The sequence below is a fragment of the Tribolium castaneum genome, chromosome 7 (assembly GCF_031307605.1).
Source record: "Tribolium castaneum strain GA2 chromosome 7, icTriCast1.1, whole genome shotgun sequence".
In the NCBI taxonomy this organism is placed as follows: Eukaryota; Metazoa; Arthropoda; class Insecta; order Coleoptera; family Tenebrionidae; genus Tribolium; species Tribolium castaneum.
In genome coordinates, this window is record NC_087400.1 from 10,088,025 (window position 1) to 10,113,054 (window position 25,030).

At 29.1% G+C, this 25,030-nt stretch overlaps 1 protein-coding gene across 3 annotated transcripts in view; it reads left to right on the top strand.

Annotated features, from left to right (window-relative positions):
• The window catches only part of LOC660862 (ras-related and estrogen-regulated growth inhibitor), a 161,051-nt gene that overhangs the window by 123,208 nt on the left and 12,813 nt on the right, over positions 1-25,030 (top strand). For 2 of the 3 annotated variants that reach the window (XM_008200331.3, XM_008200333.3), the window contains exon 4: positions 20,246-20,427. In XM_008200331.3, coding sequence (XP_008198553.1) covers positions 20,246-20,427 — 182 coding nt within the window. The remainder of the gene's footprint in view (positions 1-20,245; positions 20,428-25,030) is intronic. The other variant, XM_008200332.3, reaches the window with a different exon arrangement.

The following is a 25,030-nucleotide window of genomic DNA, read 5'->3' on the forward strand; positions in this document are numbered from 1 at the left end:
GACAGGTGGTAAACCGAGAAAAATCACAATGATAGAATTACATCGAAGGTGGCTTTCCTATTATCATTGTTGGGTGCTTTATGGACGCTGATATTATGTAACTAGCTCAAAGGAATTATTAAGGACTGTGTTGCCTTCAGATCTTGACATACCTGCACTTATGCAACACTAATGCTTTATTAGAGAGAGCTGCAGGTTGCTGATTTTTTCACAAGTGGTTTTCACCACCAGATGGTATTACGAAGTCGCCAGGCCTTCCACCGAAAAAGGCTTTGCCCTTTCTACCCAGTGTAGTATTACAATTAGTTACTATTCAGATTAAGAACGATTAAGAAAACATTTTACAACGAATTTAAATTCAAATTTTTAAGTTCAAAGACCAACCATGTTACTTGGGATGAACACCATGGAAATTGTTTATGGTGCCTACAATATTTAACAAAATTTATCTTATTTTGCATTTGTTTGATTTGATAGAAAAAGTAGAGAGAAGTTTTTCTTGAAATTCGTATGTGTAGAACTTTAAATTCAAGGTCGAATCTTTCGGATTTCCAATTAAATAGTAGTTGACTGTAATAAGTTTTTCAGATCGAATTCTTTTTCAGTTTTTAGAATTTTAAATACCTTTTCCTGATTTGTCTGACGTGGAAATTGCATTGATTTTTTTTATTCTGTTTTGTTAAAGACGAAAGTACAATGTATTTGTGTTAAATTGAAATGCGAAACGAATAATAAAATTAAAATGAAAAAAGTAATAAAATAAAATTAAGAAATCTGTACACACTGAAAAAGTGTGAACCCTTTACTTCAAAATTGTGAATTATTCGAAGATCGTACCTGTAATGACAGTATTTCTACCAAAATCAAAAAATGTAAATCAAAATTTGATGACATTTCTCTAGCATTAATAAATGTCAAAATTACCAACATCTTAGTTTTTAGCGGCAATATTTTTTTTTCAAATTTCGCCTTTTTTATTGTTTTTGCAGTTGTTCATTTGTTCAAATTTTGTAGGTTCAGATTTATTGAAGTTTTTCTGAGTTTTAGTTAGGTATCTGTTAAGGTTTTACGGTTTGACTAAGTCTTCTCAAGTTTTTTATTTGAATCCAAGTGTTTTTCATAATATTAGCTACTTTAAATTTATTTATAAACAAGCTCGTTAAATTTTGGATCTTACAATAGCAGGACAAAAATTTTGAAGAAAAAATAAAAAATCAAGCAATTGGCATAATTGATGGCTCAGGCTCAGGATATGTAAATTTTTGTTGGGAACTTTGAGTTTAAAGTTTTTTTATTAAATCCTTGAATAAATAAACGACGCTCCTTTTTGCGAAGCTCAAATCTATGGACGGTGACAAATTCACAAAATACTCGTAGTTTACGTTTAATAAACAGAAAGAAGATAGAAAAACATTCATTACTACATAAAGATTAAATCTAGAGTGATTTTATTTAAGGTCAATTTATATATTTTAAGGTCTGTACACTACCCTTCTGCCAATTTATGTTAAATCAGCTTGAGCTTGAATGAAAGTGAAAATTCTGAAAAATTCATGCAAATTTTTATCTCATATTTAACTTGAAAAAAAAACTTTTGACCTGACCTGACCTAACCATGTGTCCCAAAAAACAAAAAAACTTGGTTGATTGCCGGTAGACCAAATATATAATTATTTTTTCGAAGTGTTACTGCTTCTCTACCGTGAACTATTCATTCAAGAAAAAATTGCCATTAGGTCTCTGTGCGAAATGTTGCTGATCTCAAGTTTAAAACAACAATATTTGAAAGATCACTTTTTTACGATACAATAAAGTTATACAATTCCTGTCATATTTTTAAGGAAAAATGTCATATTTTTTAAGACAAATTTTCGCAATTAAAATAAAAGCATATTTTCCAATCTCTAGTTTTTTCCAAAATTTCATTTGCTTTTTTATTTTATTTTTGTTTTCTTGTTGTCTATTATTTTTCTTTAGGTTTTCATTTTTTTAGATTCAGTATATTTTTTTGAATTCGAATTCATTTATTTATTTCTTTATTTTTCTGTTCATTTTTTTTTCTTAGTTGTTAAGGGGGTTAAGCTCGAATAGCCACTGCTAGACTTCGCCTCTCGAGTTGTACTCGTATTTACTGTTTAAATAAAGACAATTTGTTATTATTATTGTTATTAAATTGTTTGAAATTAAATAAAAATGTATCATAACCAGACTCCTTGTAAATTTTCTTCATTGTCTTGTTTTAGTTTTGTTTGTATTTTTTTTTAATCTCAATGTTAAAGTTGTGTACCGTTAATAAATATTATTATTTTTATTAACGAACCATGGAAAAACGTAAGCACATTAAAATCTCAAAGTAACCTGTATTTTGACCGGCAATCTTTCTAATTAAAAATCTTAAAATCGTACTTTAACCACAAATTACAAATACATTATAAAAATTTCTAATGAAATAGAAGTTCTAGATAAATCCGTATTTAAAACTGAAATTTTTTGTAGGTTTTAGCTTGGCATCGATTACTTTTTTGAGTTTTTAGAATTATAATGTTCGGGTTTTAAGTTTTTGAGTAGGCATATTGTTAATGTTAAGTGTTTTCTAGAATATTTTTTTACAATTTTCGGATATACTTCGAATTTTTTAAAAATTAATTTTGTTTTGGTTGTTCATCCTTTTAAATTGTTTTTTTTCGGCTTTATAGATTTTTAGGTATAATTTATACTTTATTATAATTATATTAGATTCAGTGTGTTTGAAATATTTTTGAGATTTGTTATTATACATTGAGAAAAACCAGGAATGGGGAAGCATTTATAATGTCATAGGCAAAATAAGCTTGTCGCTCCAAAAATTTGAAAGTAGCTTAAAGTTAATACATATTTTTAACTGAAGTAGTTCAGTTTTTGGTTAAAATTGTCCTTCTTGCTCGCTTTCTTGATAAGATTTAAGAACGGTGGCTTTTTTATGAATTCCTTTTTACCCTTAGAATTTACAAAAACTGTTAGCGGTCCCTGTTTTGTTTAATGACATAATGACTTCAAAAACTGAAACTGCCAACGATTGGATTTGTTGATGAAGTAATTTTAAAGTTTCCACCTTTGTGAGGTGTTTTGGGAGGTGTCACAGTTCGTTACGGCTGCTACAAGCCCAAGAATTTCGATCCCTCAAGGCTGCCAAGATAATTTGCGAGTGCGTGGATCAGTTAAATCCCCGACTGCCTCTCTTTAGCGTTAAATAAAGAGTCCATCGGATTTCGCAGAAAAATCATCACGAGGCGCCTCGAGCTGGCACCTCCCTCTTTTCGCGATTCTTTATTTACTGTTTAGATTTTTAACAGAGGGCTGGATTGCTGATTTCCAAAGAGATTTATGGACAAGGAGGAAGGAGTGACTGAAGATCGTGACGGCAGTTTTGCAAAAAATGGAAACAATAACTTGAACCAAAAGAAAGAACGAACAAATTCAGTTTTATCTTCACAAAGAGCATTATCTTTTTTTAAGGCCTACATTACAAACATTTGAACTTCTAATGCAGCTAGAACTTTACGTTTTTGTATGCAATCCAAAACGACCATTCTAAACTTTGTCACAGTTTTTGAAGAATGTCAATTTTTTTGTTACAGTTTTCATTTGCTGGGTTTTATTTAAAATATCATAGCCCTTGAACTCTTTAAGATAAGTGAATAATTCTTTTTACGTTTGATAACAAAAGGCTGAAAGGGTCTTCTGAAATCTTTGGAGTGTCACCTGTCAAATTGCAAGGCTACTATGATATTTTGAAAATGATGATTAAAAAATTATTATATCACAGTCTTTTCAAATGGAATGACCCTGTTTTTTCAATGGCAATCACTTTTTATGCAGACCTTTATTAACAACCTCTATATCTATCTCTTACAGTTTTTGAAATAAACACAAAAACATTATTTTTATTTTTAGTCGAGTAAACTTTCGAAAAATACGATAATATTGTGCCATTAATTAAAAAAAGTGTTAGAATTGTCCACCATTTTTACTCAAGAAGTTCAAAATTCGATGGCAGACAAACTGATTTACTTTACATAATTCACTAAGTTAGCAATTACCATAATTACATATTATTGTTTTGCTGCTTATTTGATAATGAACTAGCTAAAAACTAAATAAAATGTTGAAGTTTGACAATTGTTGACAATTTTGCAAGGTCTACTTGATTAACTATAAAAATTACGAAGTAAAATCCGTTTTTTTGTGATTTTTTTTCAAAAACTGTGAGAGATAGGTATAGGACTTTTTGATAAAAATCAACATAAATATTATTATTCTTTCGATTGCCGTTAAGAAAATAGGGTGGATCTATTTGAAAAAACTGAGTTATAGCCGATTTTTGTTAACCATTTAAAAAAAATCATACTAGCCTTGAATTTTGATAGTTGAAAATTTTGTAAAGATCTAGAAGGCTTTCCGAAACTTCGGTTATCGAATGCAAGAAAAAATAATCACTTATCGCAAACGGTTCAGGAGCTGTGATATTTTAAATAAAGCCTTGCAAATAAAAATTTTAACAAAAAAATTGACATAATTTCCTCAAAAACTATAACAGATAAGTACTAACAACTTGAGAAAATATTACTCAGCTTAAGAAAGTGAAATCAAATATGCAATAAAAATGTGTGGTTACTATTTAAAATTTCAAACTTGGCGCCAATTTCTCTGTTCCGGAAGCTCAGCCATTTTGAAAAGAATTTAGTTGAACTCGAAATGGTCGATTTGGATTGTATACAAAGTTTTAAAGCTATGTTTTATTCGAAATTAAAAGGTGTTTAATGTAGGCTTTAAAAGAATCAGCCTTTATCTAATACAGGGTCGATCTATCGTATAATGGAAATGGCATAGCAACATTTTAAATAACAGAAAAATTATAGATCGATTACACACCCCTGGGTCACCCTGTATAAAAAATTTTGTTTGGCAGAAGCGAGTAAAAGTTGCATCAAGTGATAAAGTAAAAAAACAACTTTTTTAGTAAAGCCCCAAGAATTTTTTAAACATTTTTTCCTCGTGTTCATTTCCTGTTTATTGAATAAAATCACCTTGCCGCCTTCCTGCATGCCCATTTACCATAGAAGCCTACTCTCTGCCATGAATAAAGCTCATTAAGCGGAGCTTTTGTAAAAAACCACGTCCGCCAGTTCCACTTTTCCGTTGTTCTATTTTGAGTGCGCACAAAAGTTCGAATGTGTTCGTGTAAGCGATATTGTCTTTTTCACATGTGTAAACAGCATTATCTTGTTAAAGCTTAATTGACTCGGATGTGCGCCAGATAAGATCGCTAACAAAAAACACTCGACGCTATTAAATCGGAAAAATGTAAAATTGTGTTCGAGTGTGGGCAGTTAAGCGCATGCTGGACGCTCAAACCAATTAAAAAAACCAACGCGAAATCCATTGTCTTAAAGCGGATATTCTTATTTATTTCCTCGGTTTGCACGGGAACGAGACAAACGGGAAGACTAACATAAATAAATAAGAAAGGTGTGACTGCAAATTCTTTGTAAATAATAGTGCTTGAAATATTCCTCAACACGAGTTAATTAAATTTCGAACATAATGAAAATTATGCTTTACTTTCACTAATAGATCTTTCTGTTGGTATTGTTACCATTTGCACCCACCATGCTGATTATACCACCCGTGGTACCATTGTTATTCAATAACAACATACCATGTACAACCTGTGGTCAAGTTGCGAAACTATTTGGCCTGAAAAAGCGACTCAAATAGCTCATATTTCGAATAAATTAAAGTTGCAACAAACATTTTTATTTTTTCTTGTTTTATTTAACGTAAAAAAAATAACCACATGTCTATTAGTAAACCTTCATACAGTCCGGGACATTTCTATTTGGACATAAAAAATTTGAATTTTCTGACATTTATACGTGTATTCAGCGTTTATGTGAACAAAAAATGTTCTCTCTCTCATTCTATGGTCCTTGAGTTTTAATAACAGGGACATTTTTTAAATTGGTAGCATTAGAAAATGACAGTAAACAGCTGACTGATGTAAACAATAACACAATAACAAAGGAAATGTTATAATTTTAATCTATATAACCAGTGGCTGCTTTAAAAGTGTGTACTAACGGGATAATAAAATATTTACGCAAGTATTTTTGAAGGTAGAAACATTACTTGTCATATAACAATTATAGATTATATGATGAGACGGGAATGGCACAACACAGAATTGCAGTCAGTGATTGTGCTGGAGAAAGCTGCTGTGACGTACTGACAGTACTGACTGTCGCTGGTTGTATGATTTGCGCAATTTGTGATATATTTTGTGTGAAAAACTGGAAAACAAAGTGCATAACTGCATAACCTCACTTATCGCAGTTTTGCACATTTTGATGATGGGAATTGCGGTTCAAGTAATTATGAGTTATAGATGGAGCCCAATGTTTACTTCAAAGTAAGTTCATGACATTTACAGATACTTTCTTTATGTTTTTGTCTTTTCTGGTGTAGAGGGTTAACCTTTCTATTTTCATATAAAATTCAAACCAAACGAAATCGAAAAGCTTAATATTGTCATGTTTTTTATTAATTATTAAAAAATTTATTTTATAATATTTATAATTTGCAGCTGAAGCCTTTTGGGTCCACTTTCTTTGTTGTTATTTCCTGGTAGCCACTCTTGTTTCAAGCAGAATGGGTGTAAAGTTAAAAATAATCCCATAAAATTGTTCATATAACTCCTTTGCACTGGCATGGGGTATTTGAAAACAGCCATCGTTGAAAAACATAATAAGGGCTTTATAACAAGAAGCGCTTTCTGATTTTTCTGTGGACGTGTGGAAGAATAGTGTGAAATATTGCGAAAAACCAACTTTTACTCTTGTTTACATTTGTGTACGTCTCCATCTGAGAATAGTCGTCTTGTATAAAAAATATAGCCTACTAATAAAGGAAATTAAAGTGTTTTTATTTCTGGGTTGCCCCCAATTCCACTTTGCCCTTGCCTGATAATCAAGAAACTGATAATGAAATTGGTGTAAGTCCATCGAATACAAACATGTTGAATAGATGAATAAAAGGGAGACAACTGCTTTTTTCAAAAAGGCCATTTCACATTTATTCAAAAAGCACATCCCCATTGAAAAGGGTCCATTCACGATGAAGTTTGGGTTCCTGCATGACATAGGTCTCGGACACCAATCTCACTGTAAATGGTCTAAATTGGTCTTGCATCTCTAAGACATGGACTCACTGAGAGCTACTTCTGCAGTAGGCTTGAGACCTGCCTGCCTGTCTCGCAACAATCTCTGCATTATGATTCCAAATCATTCTATAAAACACTGTCAATTACAAGCCATGATATGAGACATGAGGCCGTCTCAGTGTATGTCTTGTGGTGTACATTGAAACTGTTTCTTAAAGAACCCATTCACAATGAGATCTGCTTCTCTACATGCGGCGCGACAGGACTCAAAGACTAATCCCAAAAGACACAAAAAAACTGACACAGTTTATCATTTTAAGCCATTGACAGCGTTTTCGAATGTTGGTGCAAAGACTTGTTGCGAGGCAGGTTTCAGCCTTCCGCCAACGTCAGTCTCAGTGAAACCCTCTCAAAGTGACCTCAGCAAAAACCATTCACAATGAGATTGGTCTATGAGGCCTATGTCGTGCCGCATGCAGCGAGATATGTCTCATTGTTAATGAAAATAGGGCCTTTTTTGTTGTTTAAAGTCGTTTTTTTAAACTTTTGTGGCAAATTTTACTGATGTGGCAGAGAGGGGGCATGCAATTGGAACATGACGATGACTACCCTAAAAGGCACTTCGAGGCTTTCATGGCCTTTTTAATGCAAATTTCAACTTTAAACCAAGGTCAAACATAACCTCAACAGTAATCCAGCAACGGTACTTCAAAGCATTTGAAAGTTTCTCCATTTGTTTTTAAGTGTTCCAATTGGTACATTTTGCTGTACTTTACTACAATAAAGAAATATTTAAATTTTTATTATTGTTTACATTTGTCATCTGTCAAACACATCAAACAACCAAGTTCCCTAAATTTGAGCTCTTATCTACTTTTTGTGCTCTATATAGTCTCGCGTCAAGGTATGCGCTGTGACGTAACTCATATAGAAATGTCCCGGACTATATGTTCACATGTTAAAGCTTTATTTAACAACCTGTATCTATTAATGTGCAAAATTATATTTTATCCACTGTTTACTGTTTATATGAGAAATATGGTTCACAACTACGGAGGACTACAAGTTAGGAGACACAAAATTGCAGTATTCACTGAACCACAAAAAATAGTGCCGCTTTGGGCGTTATACCGTCTCAGCGCCAAATCGTTTTAAATTAATTTAAATCCATCCAATCCACTAATTACTATGGAAGAAATGCAGAAATGTAGAACTTTGCATTCTTAATACACTAAGAACAAACTGACGACTAGAATTTTCATAAGAAACATGTGAAAAAGCTTTTTAAAATTTAAAATTTACGCTTTGTCTCCTATTTTTCAAAATGCTTCTAATACGGTTAGAAATAAAAGAAAAATGTTGAGAAGAAATTTGCACAGAATCAAATTTTCATTAATAAAGTCCGTGAGACCATGTCATCAAAGGTTTAGGCCCTAAAGACGTTAAAAGACGCTGAAGCGATGGATTTTACCGCTGAAAGTTAATTTATAACTAAACTGTAGAAGATAGAAATTTGGTGTCACAGACTTTTTTGTAGAAAATTTAATTTGCTACAACTTTGTTCCTTACACTTTTTTGTATCTTTCACCGTATTTCCAGCGTTTTGGTAAATATGCGCCGATACGCGAAGAATTATCTCTTATTTGCGTACGCTGCGAATACGGAAATTTAATTCTCTACAACTTCCTTTCTAATATTTTTTTGCATTTGTAACCGTATTTACAGCGTTTTGAAAAATGTGGGTAAAAACTTGATTTTTTTTTAAATATACAGGGTGACCCAGGGGTATGTAATCGATCTATAAATTTGTTGCTATTTGAAATATTGCGATGTTGTTTTGATTATCCGATAGATCGACTTAAAGTCTACAAACTAAAAATATTTTTATTATACACAAGGTGTTGTATACAGGGTGGTGAATCAAAGTTATATTTTTTTAAATGGAACATCATATATATTTTTGCATAATTAGATTTTACACAAAAAAATAATGTAACTTTGTATAAATTATTATAGGACTGTCTTTTTTGTATCGGAATTATTTAACTTTTCGTTATAAAAAGACAAATTTTTTAAAATTAATACGAAGTCGCCAATGAATATTTTTTGACAAATTTGCCAACGAAAAACCCAGAATACCTTACAGTCTTACGAAATTTTTACTTTTACTTAAGACACACAGATGTATAGGGTGCGCCAAAACGCAAAAAGTTGAATTAGTAATTTTTTTCAAATGGAACCTCATGTATTTTTTATACGTTTCGATAACATTTTGCATAACCTTTTTAATGGTATAGAATTTGCATAGTAAATTTAAAACATTTTTCGAGATTTAAAAAAAGCATTTTATTACAAGAAAATTTATTATCCTAGAATCTGATAAGTCAAATAGTAATTTATTTACTTACTTAGTAATTTATTATTAGTAATAGTAATAGTAATTTAATTATTACTTGATACATAAATGAATTTTACTCAAGAATTAATAATAAAATAAATAAAAAAACTTTAGAACACTTTAAGAGATATTTCTAAATTGCTAAACAAACCGCATATTATTAGAAAGCTTATGAAACATGTTATCGATATGTGTAAAGAAATACAACGTGTTCCATTTGAAAAAAATTATTTATTCAATTTTTTGCGTTTTGGCACACCCTGTACATTATCTGTGTGTTTCAAGAAAAGTCGACTATTTGCTAAAACTGCAAGGTATTGTGAGTCTTTCTGTTGCAAATTTATCGGAAAATATTCATAGCCGACTTCGCAGTGATTTTTCAAAAATTGATCTTTTTTAACGAAAAGTTGAATGATTCCGAAACGAAAAGTGAGAGACCCATATTAATTTATTTAAAGTTAAATTATTTTTTGCGTAGAATCTAATTGTTCTATTTAATAAAATATAACCTTGATTTACCATTCTGTATACAACACCCTGTCTATAATAACAATATTTTTAGTTTGTAGACTTTAAGTTGATCTATCGGATAATGAAAACGGCATGGCAATATTTCAAGTAATAAAAAAGTTTAAGACACTGGGTTTTTTCTGTAGTTTTTGATTAAATTTTTGCATTATGTTCAAGTCTTACTATTGAGAATTTAATGCTCTATCTGCCTGTCCTTTTTTTTTAATTTATTGCTCTGAAAGTTCAGATGGTAATGGAACAACTGCGCTCTCTGGCGACATTAACGGAACTATTGAGAACGGGGACGTTTTATTTGTACGATCTTTCATATCCTAACCTTTAGATATCCGTATTCACAACCATTGTTGTTTTTCTGTTTTTGACGATGTTTTTCATTGCTAAATTTTTTAACTTACTAATTCAATCAAAATATTGGAAGATGGAATAAAATTTTGTATTAAATACAACTATAAAATTCACCATTAGCTTCCCAACATCTCGAAGATAAAATAAAGTGTTATTGTCTAGTTAGTTTAATAAATAAATATATTATATTGATAGGTTATTTTTTCTAATTTATTTCGATGACGCTTTTATTTTGCATCTTTACATTATATTATTTTTTTGATGTTCCAAAGCTACATTTGGATTGCTTTAATTATTATAATAAATCACTTCCGTAATTTATTATTCCCACTTGCACTTTCATTTTTCGTTATGAGGTGCTGAAAATTGGAAGATTTATTGTGCAATTAATTTATCCCCTTTTGGCAACACTCCACTAATTTTTATTTATTAATCTGTATTTTATGACTATCATTAAATTTGTTAATGACTACAAAACGATTAAACTGGAATGAAAGCATGTTAATATCATAGGAAAGATATTATATTTTTCTACTCCCTTTTATGGAAAACCTACTTGTAGCTATTTTTTTACATAAATTTCACCGAAACAATTTCACTTTCAACTTGACAAAACTAAAATCTTGAACAAAGCCTGATGAATATCCTGTCTGGTCAAGTGGCACTTTTCATCTCCTATCTTTAATCATCGATTTTTCCACAATAAATCATTTCTCTAATAAAACCTAGATATGCATCGCTGAATCCGAAGAAATAACTCCGGTGTCTGGACTAATTTATGCAAGTGATTGTTTTTAAATTATACAAGAGCTAACATAAATTTTCCCAGTCTGGCCCTCGAATTAGACCGGTATAAATCACGTTTCTTTTATTTACAAAAGACTAGCGTTTGAACAACCTACTTTGGCCTTCACGGAATACTTTTACGATAATAATAATAATAATTATTACTAGTACACACTGGCAAATCTCTCCGAGTCGTCGAAGAATTTGCTTAATTACTAGGTGAAGAAAAAATTGATAGGTTTATGAGCCTTGTTAAAATATTTGAGGAACGTTTTTTTAAACTGCATTTTTGGCTCATTGGAGTCAAAATGTGTTCACTAGTTTCAATTTGTATCGTGTCACCTACTTTTTGAGATAATTAGCAATAATAACATTCGCCAACATCCGAAAACAAATTTCACTCGAGGAAAACCTAACGAAAGTTGGCCCAAAATAATTTTTATCAGTTTGATTTTTTCATAGGTTTTATTTCATTTAAATGACACATTCCCATCGTTTGATTTCAGTGCCATTAACCATTAAAAGGCCTTTCAGGCCATAACTTTGAATAATAAAACGACGTCTTTTACAAAACACATCGTTCTAATGAAACTTGTCAAGATCATTGCACCAGCAGGATTACAACGTGAATTATTTATTAACGACGGTTAATAAAATTATATTTATTTTTAAACGCAAATAGGACTATAAACGATGAAAGTAAGCTTCGTTTAAAGTTATCCCGGAGTTTTACTATCCTATTATTTTTGCAGGATGGAATTGTTTTCAGTTCGTATTGAATTAATTACTTCTAATAACAGGATCGATTCGACTTCAGCAACATTCTTCAAACGCTTGAAAAATTATTCTAATTGAGAGGATTAACTTCAAATTAATTAAGGAATTCCAGATCGTTTAGATAATAGCGCACCTAAATCACACGGTTTATTTGCAAATAAAGAAATCGAGAAATGTCATCGAGCTAATAGAAATCGACAAGTTGATATTTATCACGACTGGAGTAGCAAATTACTTTGAAAATACACACTGTCTATGGACGGTGACAGGCAACCAGCAATTCACTTGCGAAATAAACGATCAAATTCAAATATCTGTTGTGCAGATTTGTGGACAATTGCCTAATATTTTAGAAGTTGAGAGTACGTAAAATGTTTTAGCAAATTTGTTTAGTTTCTTGAATAATTTAATATCACCGACAAAACGTACCATTAAAATTGTGTTTCTTAAAAATCAAGAATCAGGAGATGCAAAATTTATTTTAGATCACGGCATTTGTTTTAATACAGGGTGAGTCAATAGTGGGTTATTTCTGACATCACCTAATATACAACCAAAAAGACTAATTGCACTTATCACTTGTAACTTTGTTTAATTCTTAAAAACATTAATTCAATCAACATTGTTTTTTTATCTTTTAAATAATAATAGTCCATAATGAAATTTTAGCAAAACTGTAAAGACAAATTTGGGAACAGCTAAAACAATGTAATCGTTGATTAATTTTCAATTTTTTTAATGGTTACCGATTATTGATTGCATATTAAAAAAAAAACAAAAATAACCCACTATGGACTCAGCCTGTACATAGATTGGAACCAACATAAACTTAAGATAATCACTTTTAATTTTAAAAAGTATTTAATTCTAATAATATTTGCTTCCCATTTTATTTACTATTTTTATTTTGCTCTTTATTGTTTTTTTTTAATCTGTTCTCTTTATATGTGTCCTTATTATTTTTTTATTCATTCTTCTGAGTTTGTCACGCTAGGTGTTTTTCGCTAATACAGGCTGCTCAAAAACTGTCGCACCAACTCAGTGGCACGATATTGAGAACTTTATGTAGATTACGAGAATCTTGTAAATATTCCAAAATTGATATTTTTAAAAATATGAAGTTCCAAACTTATTTTGTTGACTTTTTCATCATTTCCAACACACACCATTGGGTTGGTGCGCCAGTTTTTAAGCACCCGGTATTGCTTGTCCTTATTATATTTAATTTTTCTCTCACAATAAATTTTACTATTTTACGTAAGTTAGTTCTTAATTTATTTTTCTTTATAGTTCAACTTTGTAATAATTTGTTGATATTTCCAAAGTCCTTTTACAGTTACTGGTATTTTGCGTTATTCCCAATTTTCTTCTTCTTTTTTTATTGTATTTGCGACCTGCTTCATCCTTTTATTCTAGATTATCATCTAGTTCGTCTTGTATACATTTTTGTTTTCGTTTTTTGTTCTTATTTATTCTGTACTTACGAACGTTATTATTACCGGTGTCATTATTGTATAATATTATCTGCTTTTTTCTTATTATACAAATTTGACCAAAAGTAATGCTCAAAAAATGAAAACAAGAGGAAAATAAAATAACAAAATTTAAAAGTTATACAAAGAGCTTCATCTTTTCGTTTTTGCTTTATTTTATTAGACGTGATTGTTTTTTGTTTATTTTATTGTGATTAGGTATTACATTAAGTGTTCTTATGCTAATAAAGAACAAGAACAAAAACATTATGTTTAATGATTGTAAATATTGTTTCTACTTTATAATTTTTTTATTTATTTTCTATTATTACCAAAAGGATAAAGACATGTATTAGCTGTTTCAAAATTATAAAAACGCCTACGTTGCATTCTAATCATTAATAACTCTTCTACAATTTTGTTAATCTTATTTAAAAAAATAAAATTATAGTTTTGAAACAGATAATACTATTTTAAACAGGTTGTTAAAAAAATTAAGGATGATGTTACAACTCAAAAAAGAATGACGTTAAAAATGTCATAATGGTGTCAAAATGTAGCATTTAAAAACATAAAATGGATCTGTTCAAGGATTTTTTTGAAAAATAAGAAAGATATGAATTTTGTGCGTTACTTTTGGTTTAGTCTTTATAATTTTTTTTTCAGTTAATTTTTATTACTTTTTTTGATTTCTGATTTTTCTTCTATAATTCATTTTTTTTCTACCATTTTTGCCTTCTCAATTTTGCTCGCATTTATTTTATACAAACTATTATCTTAATTTTAATTAATTTATTTCGATTTTTAAGTAATTTATTCTCTAAGTCTGTCTTCATTTTTATTTCTTCTTGTGGACATACACTAATATTTTTTACATTTTGGAATAGTGTTTGTTATGCTCAGTCTCCAAGGAGTGATTTAATAACTGTAAAACTATACGAAGTGAGTGTCACGGGATATGTCAGAGCCCTTAAGCACTTTCCTAATATAAATAAAATAACCAACTTGACAATCATTGCACGTACAACCTCTAAATTTGGAAAGTCCCGAAAAACATTATTAAAAAAAATCAAGGGGTCTGCGAGTTTTCAACGAAATTTGACCACTTTATATTTTGTATAATTATTGAAACATTTTGAGTTTGCTGGCAATGAACTGTTTTGAGAAAATTATTTTGTAAAAAGCAGAAATAAAATTTTCTTTACCTTAAAGAAGAAAGTAAACACTTTTGTCTATATTGCTGTGTTCGTTGCAAAATGAGGAATCTGCACTTTATAGCCCCAGTGCACATTAGCTCCTCGTCCTTGAAGCCAATAGACAAGCTAATCAAAACCGAAAAACTCCAGAAAAGTTATTATCGTGGTAATAAATTCAGCAATCGTCGAATTATTAATTGCACGAGAAGTAAGTACCTTCATCTGTTTCCATTACTTGATTCCAAGTGCACACGATGTCAGATAGTACATTTCCACCTAGCAATTAGCTAATTGAAGTTCATATTACCGCGTCCTTTGATTCAAGAAACGTTACAGTTTCATTAAAACGTGAGCTTTGATTCATTCTTTGAATAATACATAGTTGCCATCATTGGAATTGGAAATCTCGGGATGTAATTAAGTTTCCTCGATTGCCCCGAGAAAAATCCAACATTAATAAGCGATAACGTTTAATTGGGATGTGCGTGCTGTAATTACCCTTAAACGATCCGGGTTTCCTGCGGAAAGAATTGGACACCTGCAGGAACCTAATCGTTCAGTGAAATCTCTTCGTCCAAAAACCAACAATGGTCAAGAGAAAGGAACAAATAAATGCAAATGGGATTACGACGTAAAATTGGATCAATTTTACGCGTTTTCAATCGCAAATAAAGTCATTGGCTTCGATCGTAATCCTGGCAAGAATTGGTCGAGAAAGTTAAGGAGTGTAAGGATTTGAGATTATGAAAAGGGTTTGGATTGATTTAGTGCTAAGAATGTTTAATAATGGCAGTAAATGTGATCACTGTGTGAACTTTAATGCAGTCATTATTTATTTGTCATGGTTTAATAGCAGGTACTTGCAGTAACATAATAAAAGCGTTGTTTGAGATCGTGTTCTATGGGAATTACCGACGTTTATCTAGATGTTCGTCTGGTGGCAAAAAATTTGATTTAATCCGGATATGCGGATTATGCAACCTTCAATTCCTACCCTATTCACTTTGTGAAGCTTCTAATCTAAGTTTTTGTAGTTTGCGCTACACAACAGCTTTTTGAAACTAAAAATAAGTAAAAAATGTTCTATCGAATTTCCAGTACCATTTATTTAATTTTTTTAAATTATCAGTAGTGTTCCAAATCTCTCTTTTATTTCATGTTTTATTTTTGTTTTTCTTCTTTTTGTTTTTATTGTTTTGCTTTCACTTTTTGTCTTTTTAATTTTCATTTACTTTATAATTTCTTCTTTCATATTTTTACCTGTTGTTAGCTTGTTCGAAGTGAGTGCTAAAAACTAATAATCGTACAATAATAAGCATTTGCTATTAAAAATTTTATTCATGTGAATTCTATTTTAAATTTTTCTACAACTCCTTATTAAAATTAATTAATTACATAACTGTTGCAATACTCAAGAAATAATTAGTTAAATAAATATGAAAATACAAATAAAAATATATGGGGCAAGCAACAAACTTTTTAATTATTTGTTTGCAGACAACAGCATTTTAACACGATTAAGCATCGTTTATTTTAAACAATTACTACAAATCATCAAATTTTAAGTAATTTATATTTTAATATGTTTTTAATAATTGTCTTCTTATTCATAGTAATAATTAATTAATATTTCTCCCAATGAATATTGCAAAATTCCTCTCTGCGTGATTATCAATTTTTGATATACTAGTTTTTTATTAAAAATACTTTTAACAGACTCACTTTGTATCTATAATTTTTAGTCATCATTTCTTGTTTTTGTTTTGGTTTTTATTTTTTCTATTTGGTTTAGTTTTCTTTTGGTTAATTTCTTGTTCTCATTGTTGCCCACATTGTCCTTTTTGTTCCCCTTTTTATTATTTATTATTCTTTTTTATTCTGATTTTAATTACCTATTGAATTACTTCTTTTAATTTTAGATTCTTAAACTCTTTCTTATTTTTATATTTCGAAATCCGTCTTCTGATTCATTTTGTGTTTTTCCTTTTAAATTTTTTTTTTATAAATTTTATGTTTTGCTTCAGTTCTGTTCATCCTAATCTCGTCTTTTCTTTAGACCACTTTTAATTGTTTTTTATTATTATTTAGCGCCTTTTTCTTGAACTCAAACTTTATTTGTAATTTTGTTACCATGTTATTATTACTTTACTTACATTTTTGTATTTCTCTATTCTCTCTCTATTTTTAATTGATTTATTTCTTCCCTTTCTTCATGCCTTTATTATTTTAATTTATTTTGGGGATTTTTTGTTGTTCCTTTTGTTTCAAATATTCGTTTTAGTCACTATATTAATTTCCGTTTTATTTTAATTAATTTTAATTAACTTAATTTTATTAACAATATTTTCTCTATTATATTCTCCAATAATATTTCGTTGCATTATTTTCTTTCACGATTTTGATCTTTTGTCTCTTACTATTCCCTGTTTCAACGTACGCTTTTCCAATTTATTTTGTCTATTTTTATGTTTTCTTTTTTCTCTTAAATTCAACATTTGTATATATCGTTGTTTCCATTTAAATTTTCTAGTGTTTAATTATTACTGTTTAATAATAAAAATAATAATATTTATTGATAATTAATGTTATTAGTTATTGTATTGTTATCTTTTATCAAAAATACTTTCAGCAGACTCACGTTGTATAATTTTTAGTCATCATTTCTTGTTTTGTGCTTTGGTTTTCATTTTCCCCATTTGGTTTATTTTTGTTTTAACTTCTTTCATTTTTTAGTATTTGATTCTGTTCTTTTTACTTTGTTCTTTTTATTATTTTTTATTCCAATTCCGTTTTTTGTATTCAAATACTACTTTTAATTTTTAATTTTTAAGATCTTTCTTATTTTTATATTTCAAAATTGGTCTTCTGTTTCATTTAGTTTTTCGCTTTTTTTAGACCTGTTTTCATTGTTTTTTTTTATTATTTAGCGCCATTTCCTTTGGAGTTCAACTTTGTTTATAATTTTGTCACCATATGTTATTGTTACTTTACTTACATTTTAATTTTTCTCTATTCTGTCTCTATTTTTAATTCATTTGATTCTTACTTTTGTTAATCCTTTTATTAGTTAATTAATTTTGGTCATTTTTTATTGTTCCTTTTCTTTCGAATATTTGTTTCAGTTTTTTTTTATTTTTATTGTGTTTTTTCTCGCTTGACTTAATTTTATTAACTACATTTATACTTCTTTTTTGTTATATTCTTCAATAATTTTTCGTTGCTTTATTTTCTTTCTCGATTTTGAACTTTGGTCTCTTACTTTTCTTATTTTCAACCTACGCTTTTTCAATTTATTTATATTTTCCTTTTTCTCTTAAATTCAACTTTTGTATCTATCGTTGTTTCGATTTAAATTTTCTGGTGTTTATTTATTTCTGTTTTACTCTGTCTTCTCTTTTTTTTAATTTTGCTTACTTTATAATAATTTCTTGTTTCACATCAGATTTTGGGTAATTATTATTTAAATATTATTAATTATTGTATTGCTATCCATATTATTATTAATTAATATTTATTACTACGAACTGTTGCACAATTCCAAAAAAAATCATATGCTTGATATATGCTCGTTTTTACGCGATTATCAAATTTAGAAAGAAGATTCCTTTTATTAAAGATACTTTTAGCAGTCATCATTTCTTGTTTTGTGCTTTGGTTTTCATTTTGCCCATTTAATTTATTTTTGTTTTAATATCTTTCTTTCTTAGTTTTTGATAGGTTCTTCTTTTCTTATTCTCATTGTTTTTTGTTCACCTTTTTATTATTTTTTTATTTTAATTCGCTTTTTCGTTTTTTTTTCTGCAGACCTGTTTTCATTGTTTTTTATTATTTAAAGTTCAAATTTATTTATAATTTGTTACCATGTTATTATTACTTTACTTACATTTTAATTTTTTTCTATTCTCACTCTATTTTTAATTAATTTATTTCTTACTTTTGTTAATCTCTTTATTATTTAATTGATTTTGGAAATTTTTTATTGTTCTTTTCCTTTCGAATATACGTTTCAGTTTTTTGTTCTTTATTTTGTTAACTACATTTTTACTTTTTCTTTGTTATATTCATCAATATTTTTTTTGCTTTATTTTTATTCTTTTATTCATTTTGATCAGTTTCAACCTACGCATTTTTATTTTTTTCTTCTTTTTCGATGTTTTTTTAATTCAACTTTTGTATTTATCGTTGTTTCATTCATCTTAATCTTTTATCGTAAGTCCATATTTCTTACTCCTTCAACTTGTACTCTTCCATGTTATTGTTTTTTGCAGTTTTTATAAATTTGAGTTAATATTTTCTATTCTTTAAGTCGGAAATAAAATTAACTAGACGCCCTCTGGTGATGACTTTTGAACTATGTCGAAAACAGTAAAGAAATTTTCGTAATGCCACATTTAACTGACATTTAATGAATTGTTCAACAATTTTGCGTGTATAGTGTTAATTACTTACAATAGAAAGAATTACTTTAAAGGTACGTGGTGGTAAATACTAGCGTTGACTTTGGTTCTGTGGTTTTAAGTGGTATAAAGTGTTTATTGTTGGAATTTGAAAGTGGATAAAAAGTGAAAAAGATTTAAATTTTCATTACAAAGTGTTATCAAACAGTTGTCTGATTAAAGACTATAAGTAATGGATCACAGCGAACATAAACTTGGGCTCAAGAAACCAATAAATTAGTGAAGTTTGTGGATTTTAGGTTAGAATTTTTCCACTGATAAAATCATGAAATACTTCGATAAATCAACAAAACTACAATTAAGATTAACAACTCCTAATACACTTAAACGTAAATTATGCCAAAAGGTAGGCTTTTCAATGTCTTTGTAATAATTTTCCAATAAAGAAAGTGAACCAAACAGTCATTCGTTATTCGTGTTTTCCTCGTCATCTCTAATTTGTCAACATTCGTTTCTTCCATCAAAGATACAATAGTCATTCCGCATAGGCAATACAATAATTATGAAGGCTCAAAATTCGTACAACGCTCAAAATATCCGAATAAACAATTTCCCGCCATTTATGGTTACTGTTTTCGACCTAGCTCAGTAGCGCCCCCAACGGTAACTTTAGCTCCGAAGATTACAGTAAATGTAGATTGTCAATTTATAGGAGCCAAGCCGACTGCCCCAAAATTGTTTTTTGTGCAGACAATGCACTTTTTGTGACTGTTTTCACCGCTGTCAGAAACCTCCCATAAAATAATGATTTATTTCCGTCCTGGCACACTTCACAGCGCCTTATCCCAATTGTTCCTTGCAATAATGGGCCGAGTGGGTCGCGCCCCCATTCAAAACCCAATAATCGGGATCCATGTTCACTTAACGAAAGTCCATAAAACTTTTACCGTTCGGATAACACCAATTAAATTTGTTAAACCCCACCCACACACATCCCAACAAACATATTCGAAGAATCCTCTTCCGGAGTTGTTGTCTGGATGAAAGTCCGAATACTCTTGTCACTTGTCATTGGTAATTTATTATGTTGTGGACGAAAGTGAATGCTTGAGTTGAACCTAATTTTCGTTTTGGTTTTGTTTCAGAAGAATGGCTGTTTGTACGAACATATTCGATGGGGTGAGGCCTTCGTTATAGTCTATTCGGTCAGTGATCGGCACAGTTTTCATGAAGCTCAGGAAATTTTGAGTCAGTTGGCCAAGTTGAAACTGCCCTCGTATTACACCAGTCTGTTGTTGGGCAACAAGAGGGATTTGGACCATTCGAGGTTTGTATTCATAAAAAATTTAAATAAAATAATTAAATTTTCTACCAAGTTATAATACAAATTAGAGTATTCCAACGTTTTTAAACAATTTATGAATTGCACAAAAAAATATATATCATTAAATTTTTGACATTTTATAGAACAAAATCAGGTTTTTCTTTTCTGAAAATAAGATAGGTAAAAATGAGCTCAAACCTACAAGATTCGAATAAATTAGCCCAATTTTTAGATTATTTATGAAAAAAACTTTTATTTACAATTAAAAAGGGCTTTAAATATTTTGTTGTATTTTACATTTGTGTTGGCGTTTTTCTGTTTGTTATCTTCTATTTCTTTGGCCATCTTCGACTTATTACTGAATTTCTTGTTTATTTTGTAGTTTTTGGGTTTGTAATCCTTTTACTATTCATCTTCGTTGTTTTTTGTAATTTTAACTTTTGCTGTTTTGTTTTACCATTTAGTTATTGATTCCTGCTTTTATCGTTTCCAATATTTTTTCGTCGCATTTATTGAATTCAATTTTTTGATTGATTCTATTACTTGTATTGTTTTACCTATATTTTAACTCTTGCGTTCATTTATTTTACATTTCGTAACCTAACCGTAACCAAATAAACAAATGCAAAAAAATTAAACACAAAAAATTCGAACTAGAAAAATTTAACATAAAAAAGGTTTATTTAAAATTAAAAGAAATCCACCTGAATAAAACCTTTGCAATCATCAACAGTATCATCTCACTTGTTTGCTTTTTTTGTTTTCGTTTAATTCTCTTTCCTATCATTTTTTGTGCATAATAATCGCTGTTTTTTATTTTGTTTTGTTCCAGTTATTTTTAAAATTCACTTGTTTTGACCTGTTTAAACGTCTCTTCTTACTTAATTTTCAGTCTTTTAATTTGAATTTCCTTCTTCTTGCTATGGTTATACTCCCTTTTTTAGCATTGTTTTCGTTGTGTTTTACATTCATACAATCGTATAATTTTTGTTTCTATCTCTGAATTGTGTTTATGTTTCATCTTATTTTGTTTTTATTATTGTGTTTATCTTAATTTACGTTTTTTCTTCCGTTCTTTTGATTTTTTCGTCGTCAGTTTATCTTATTCTGGATCGTGTTTTTGGTGTTTCTATTTTTTTAAGTTATTACTTTTCTGTTTAAGTCCCTTTTTTTCTCATGCATTTCCTGTTTCTTTAAAACATTAGTTTTAAATGAGTTTCTTTATATTATTTGTTATTTTCTATTCCTTCTTTTTTGTTTTCGTTTAATTCTTTTTCTTGTCATTTTTTTCGTGCTTATATTTGTTTAAATTTCTTGTCTTTTGCTATGGTTTTACTTTTCTTTTAGCACTATTTTAGTTGTATTTTACATTCGTGCTGTTGTTTACATTTCTGTTTGTGTTTCATTTAATTCTGTTTTCATTTTAGTGTTTATTTAAATTTACATTTTTTTCTTCTGTTTTGTTGATTTTTTGTTGTTGGCAGATTTGCTTATTTTACATCGTGTTTTCGCTGTATCTATTCCTTTTTATTCTTAATAAATTAGTGTTTCTTCAAAACATTGGTTTTCAATGAGTTTTTTCTGTTTTGTTTCTTATATTAGTTCTTTCGTCGGTATTGCTGTATTACTGTTTTTACATCGTTATTTTTTCACTGTTTATTTAGTTTTTTTTTTAATTTTGCCGTTTTTGGGCCTATACACTTTTTTTATTTAATTTTACTTTCGCTTACCTCATTCTTATTTTTTATATCATTTTACATAAGATTTTTTTTGATTAATTTATCTTATTCTTTTTACATTATTTTCCAATTGTTATTATTTCCTATTTTTGTTGTCTGTGAGTTTTTGTTTTTGTCGTTATCATTATTTTTCATCACATTTTCTTTATAAATCTGGTTTCTTACTCTTTGTTCATATTATCTACTATATTTTAATTCTTCGATCGTTTATTTTACGTTCCATTAAATTTTCTTTTAATGACGATCCTCAAATTCTTTCTTTACAATTCGTATTTATTTCCATTGAAATCACTCTATCATATTTTTTTTATTTTAATTCATTACTTTAAAAATACAATCTTTTCAAGAATGCTTGTATTTAAATTGTCTCAATCTGTATAGTATACATTATACATAATTTCTTTTTTGTACCTTGGCCGAATATTTTGGGGACAAAAGTATTACAACCGATTAAATAAAGTTAAAATTTATTTTAAAAAAGCCGACACGGCCTGGAGTAATGTTGAATCCATTAAACTAATTGTTTACACCAAACGTGTACTCATTTTGGGACAATTAGCAGCGTGTTGATGTCATTTGCGTGTTTTCCAACAGTTTATTGACGCTATTGTGGAGGATATTTTAATATAATTGCAGACAAAAGTATTTTGTTCGAATTGAAAATGGGTTAGCAGGTTAACAATGAGTTTGTAAAACGAACTGTTATTATTAATCAGGTCGAAAGTTTATTTTTCATTTTATTTTGAATGTCAAAAAAGAGAATAGAATTTTTTCAAAAAATACGTGTACCAGTCACTTGTTATCTTTTCGTGATAGGTTGAGTTGAGGTATTTACAACTACTTGCAATCCTTATTAAGCGTTTGATTTTATGCAATCGATAATAATCGTACTCTAATCCAATTTTTTGTAAAATTCCAGCTCGTTGCGCCTTTCTCGGACACCAACTCAACCTTTAATAAATCGTCAAAAAAACGAAAAGCTCCAACTGGTTTTTAAAGAATTATGTTTTACCAATAACGCCATGGCTTCATTACTTTTGCGTAGGCAGACAAAGTATCGTATATTGATATTCTCAACACGATATCACGTTCACTCCGGTTGTCAACCACAATACCTATCATTTTTTACAATCTAAAATTCCGCCAGAATATTTTGTAATGAAATGAGTCAAGGAACTGCGATCGATCGGATCGATAACAATCGCTTTGTATAGCATTTGGAGCAAAGCAAATTGGAAATTGCCCTGGACAGGTCATTTAGTGAGGTTAAGTTCGGTGATTTTGACGTTTGGCGGTCAATGACCCCGCTGCCAACCTGGCAAAACAAAACAAAACTTTTATTTGGCAAAATCTTTTTCAATATTTTTTACTGCATCTCAAAAACTTTTCACATTTTTTCTGCAGTTCCTTCTAAAATTAAAAATATTAATTACTATTACCTAGATCGTTAATTCTTTTGTTGTAAATGTAAATGTAAAGGTTTTGTACCGTTAATAAAGGTTATTATACAGGTTGTTCCGTCTAAAGCCCACATTAGAAGTATTGGGAGTTAGACGATAGTCATCTGAAAATTTGTGTACAACAATAATCTTATAAGTTCTGTTCAATGAAAATATTTTCAAGATGGCAGCACTTCCGGTGCTATATTTTTAATGCGTTTTTTAAATACTAGAGTTATTTTAAGGTAGTTTTCATAAGCTTTCCCTATACCTAAATTTAGCCGTTTACGAAATATTTACGGTCTATAATTTTTTTTTGGATTTGCACCTTCCAGTTCAAAAATCGGTAACTCTGCCATTTTTAAAAATTTGTAAATATTTTTCAGCTCATTTAAAAGAGGAAGCCTAAATCTTTCCTTTAGTATTTTCAAATTTTTATTTCATTAAATGGTAGAGAATTTAATTCTTCATCGATCTGTATTAATTTTCCCTATACTTATGTAATAGTTTTCAAGTTACAATAACTTTCTGTTTGGATTGAGAAATTCATTAGCAATAGGGCTTTTCTCATAGGTTGCAATAGAAACGAATGAAAAAATGTGAGAAATTAAAGTTTTTTAAACCAACATTCAATGAATTTATTTTATTATCATAGGACAGACAACACAATTTTGAACAGAGTTTGTCGTCAGTTTAATCAGAAATAGTTTTATGGCAAACTATGCAAAAATAGCTATGGTTAGTAAGAAATTTCCTACAATGACAAAAAAAAACAATATAACTTGAAAATTGTCACAGATAGGTATAGGGAATACTAATACAAATCAATGCAGAACAAAATTCTTCTCCAACTAGTAAAATATAAATTGGGACATTCCTTTTCCGAAAATGAAGTTATGAGTACTTGAAATTGTGCAAACTTAACGTTAATTTTTTTATTAGAACTTTCAATACTTCTAATGTGGGGTTTAGACGGAACATCTTGTATTATTATTACTATTATTAAAAATACTCATTAATCGAAATTTCATGAGTTCTAGTGTCACTCAAAACAATCAAGTCTAAATAATATTATTTTTCATAATAGTAATTTTGCTCAAAATTCTTGAATTTTCAATATTTCTTAAATGTGTTTTTTAAAGGAGTTGTACCAATTTTTTTACCCACTTTTGCGCAAGACAACATTTAAGCACTTTTGTTAGAAAATTACATAAGTAATAATAATTTTTTATCTATCAATTAATTAATTCAATTTGACTAAAAGTATTGTACAAAAATTTTGAAAATAATTATACGCAAAAGGAAAAATACAAGGGATATAAATCACAAAACGATGATTTCTGTACAATTATTATTTTTTAAGAAAAACAAAAACCCAAAACAAAATTTCGATAAATAAATATCATGCAGCAAATACCTGTAAATTCT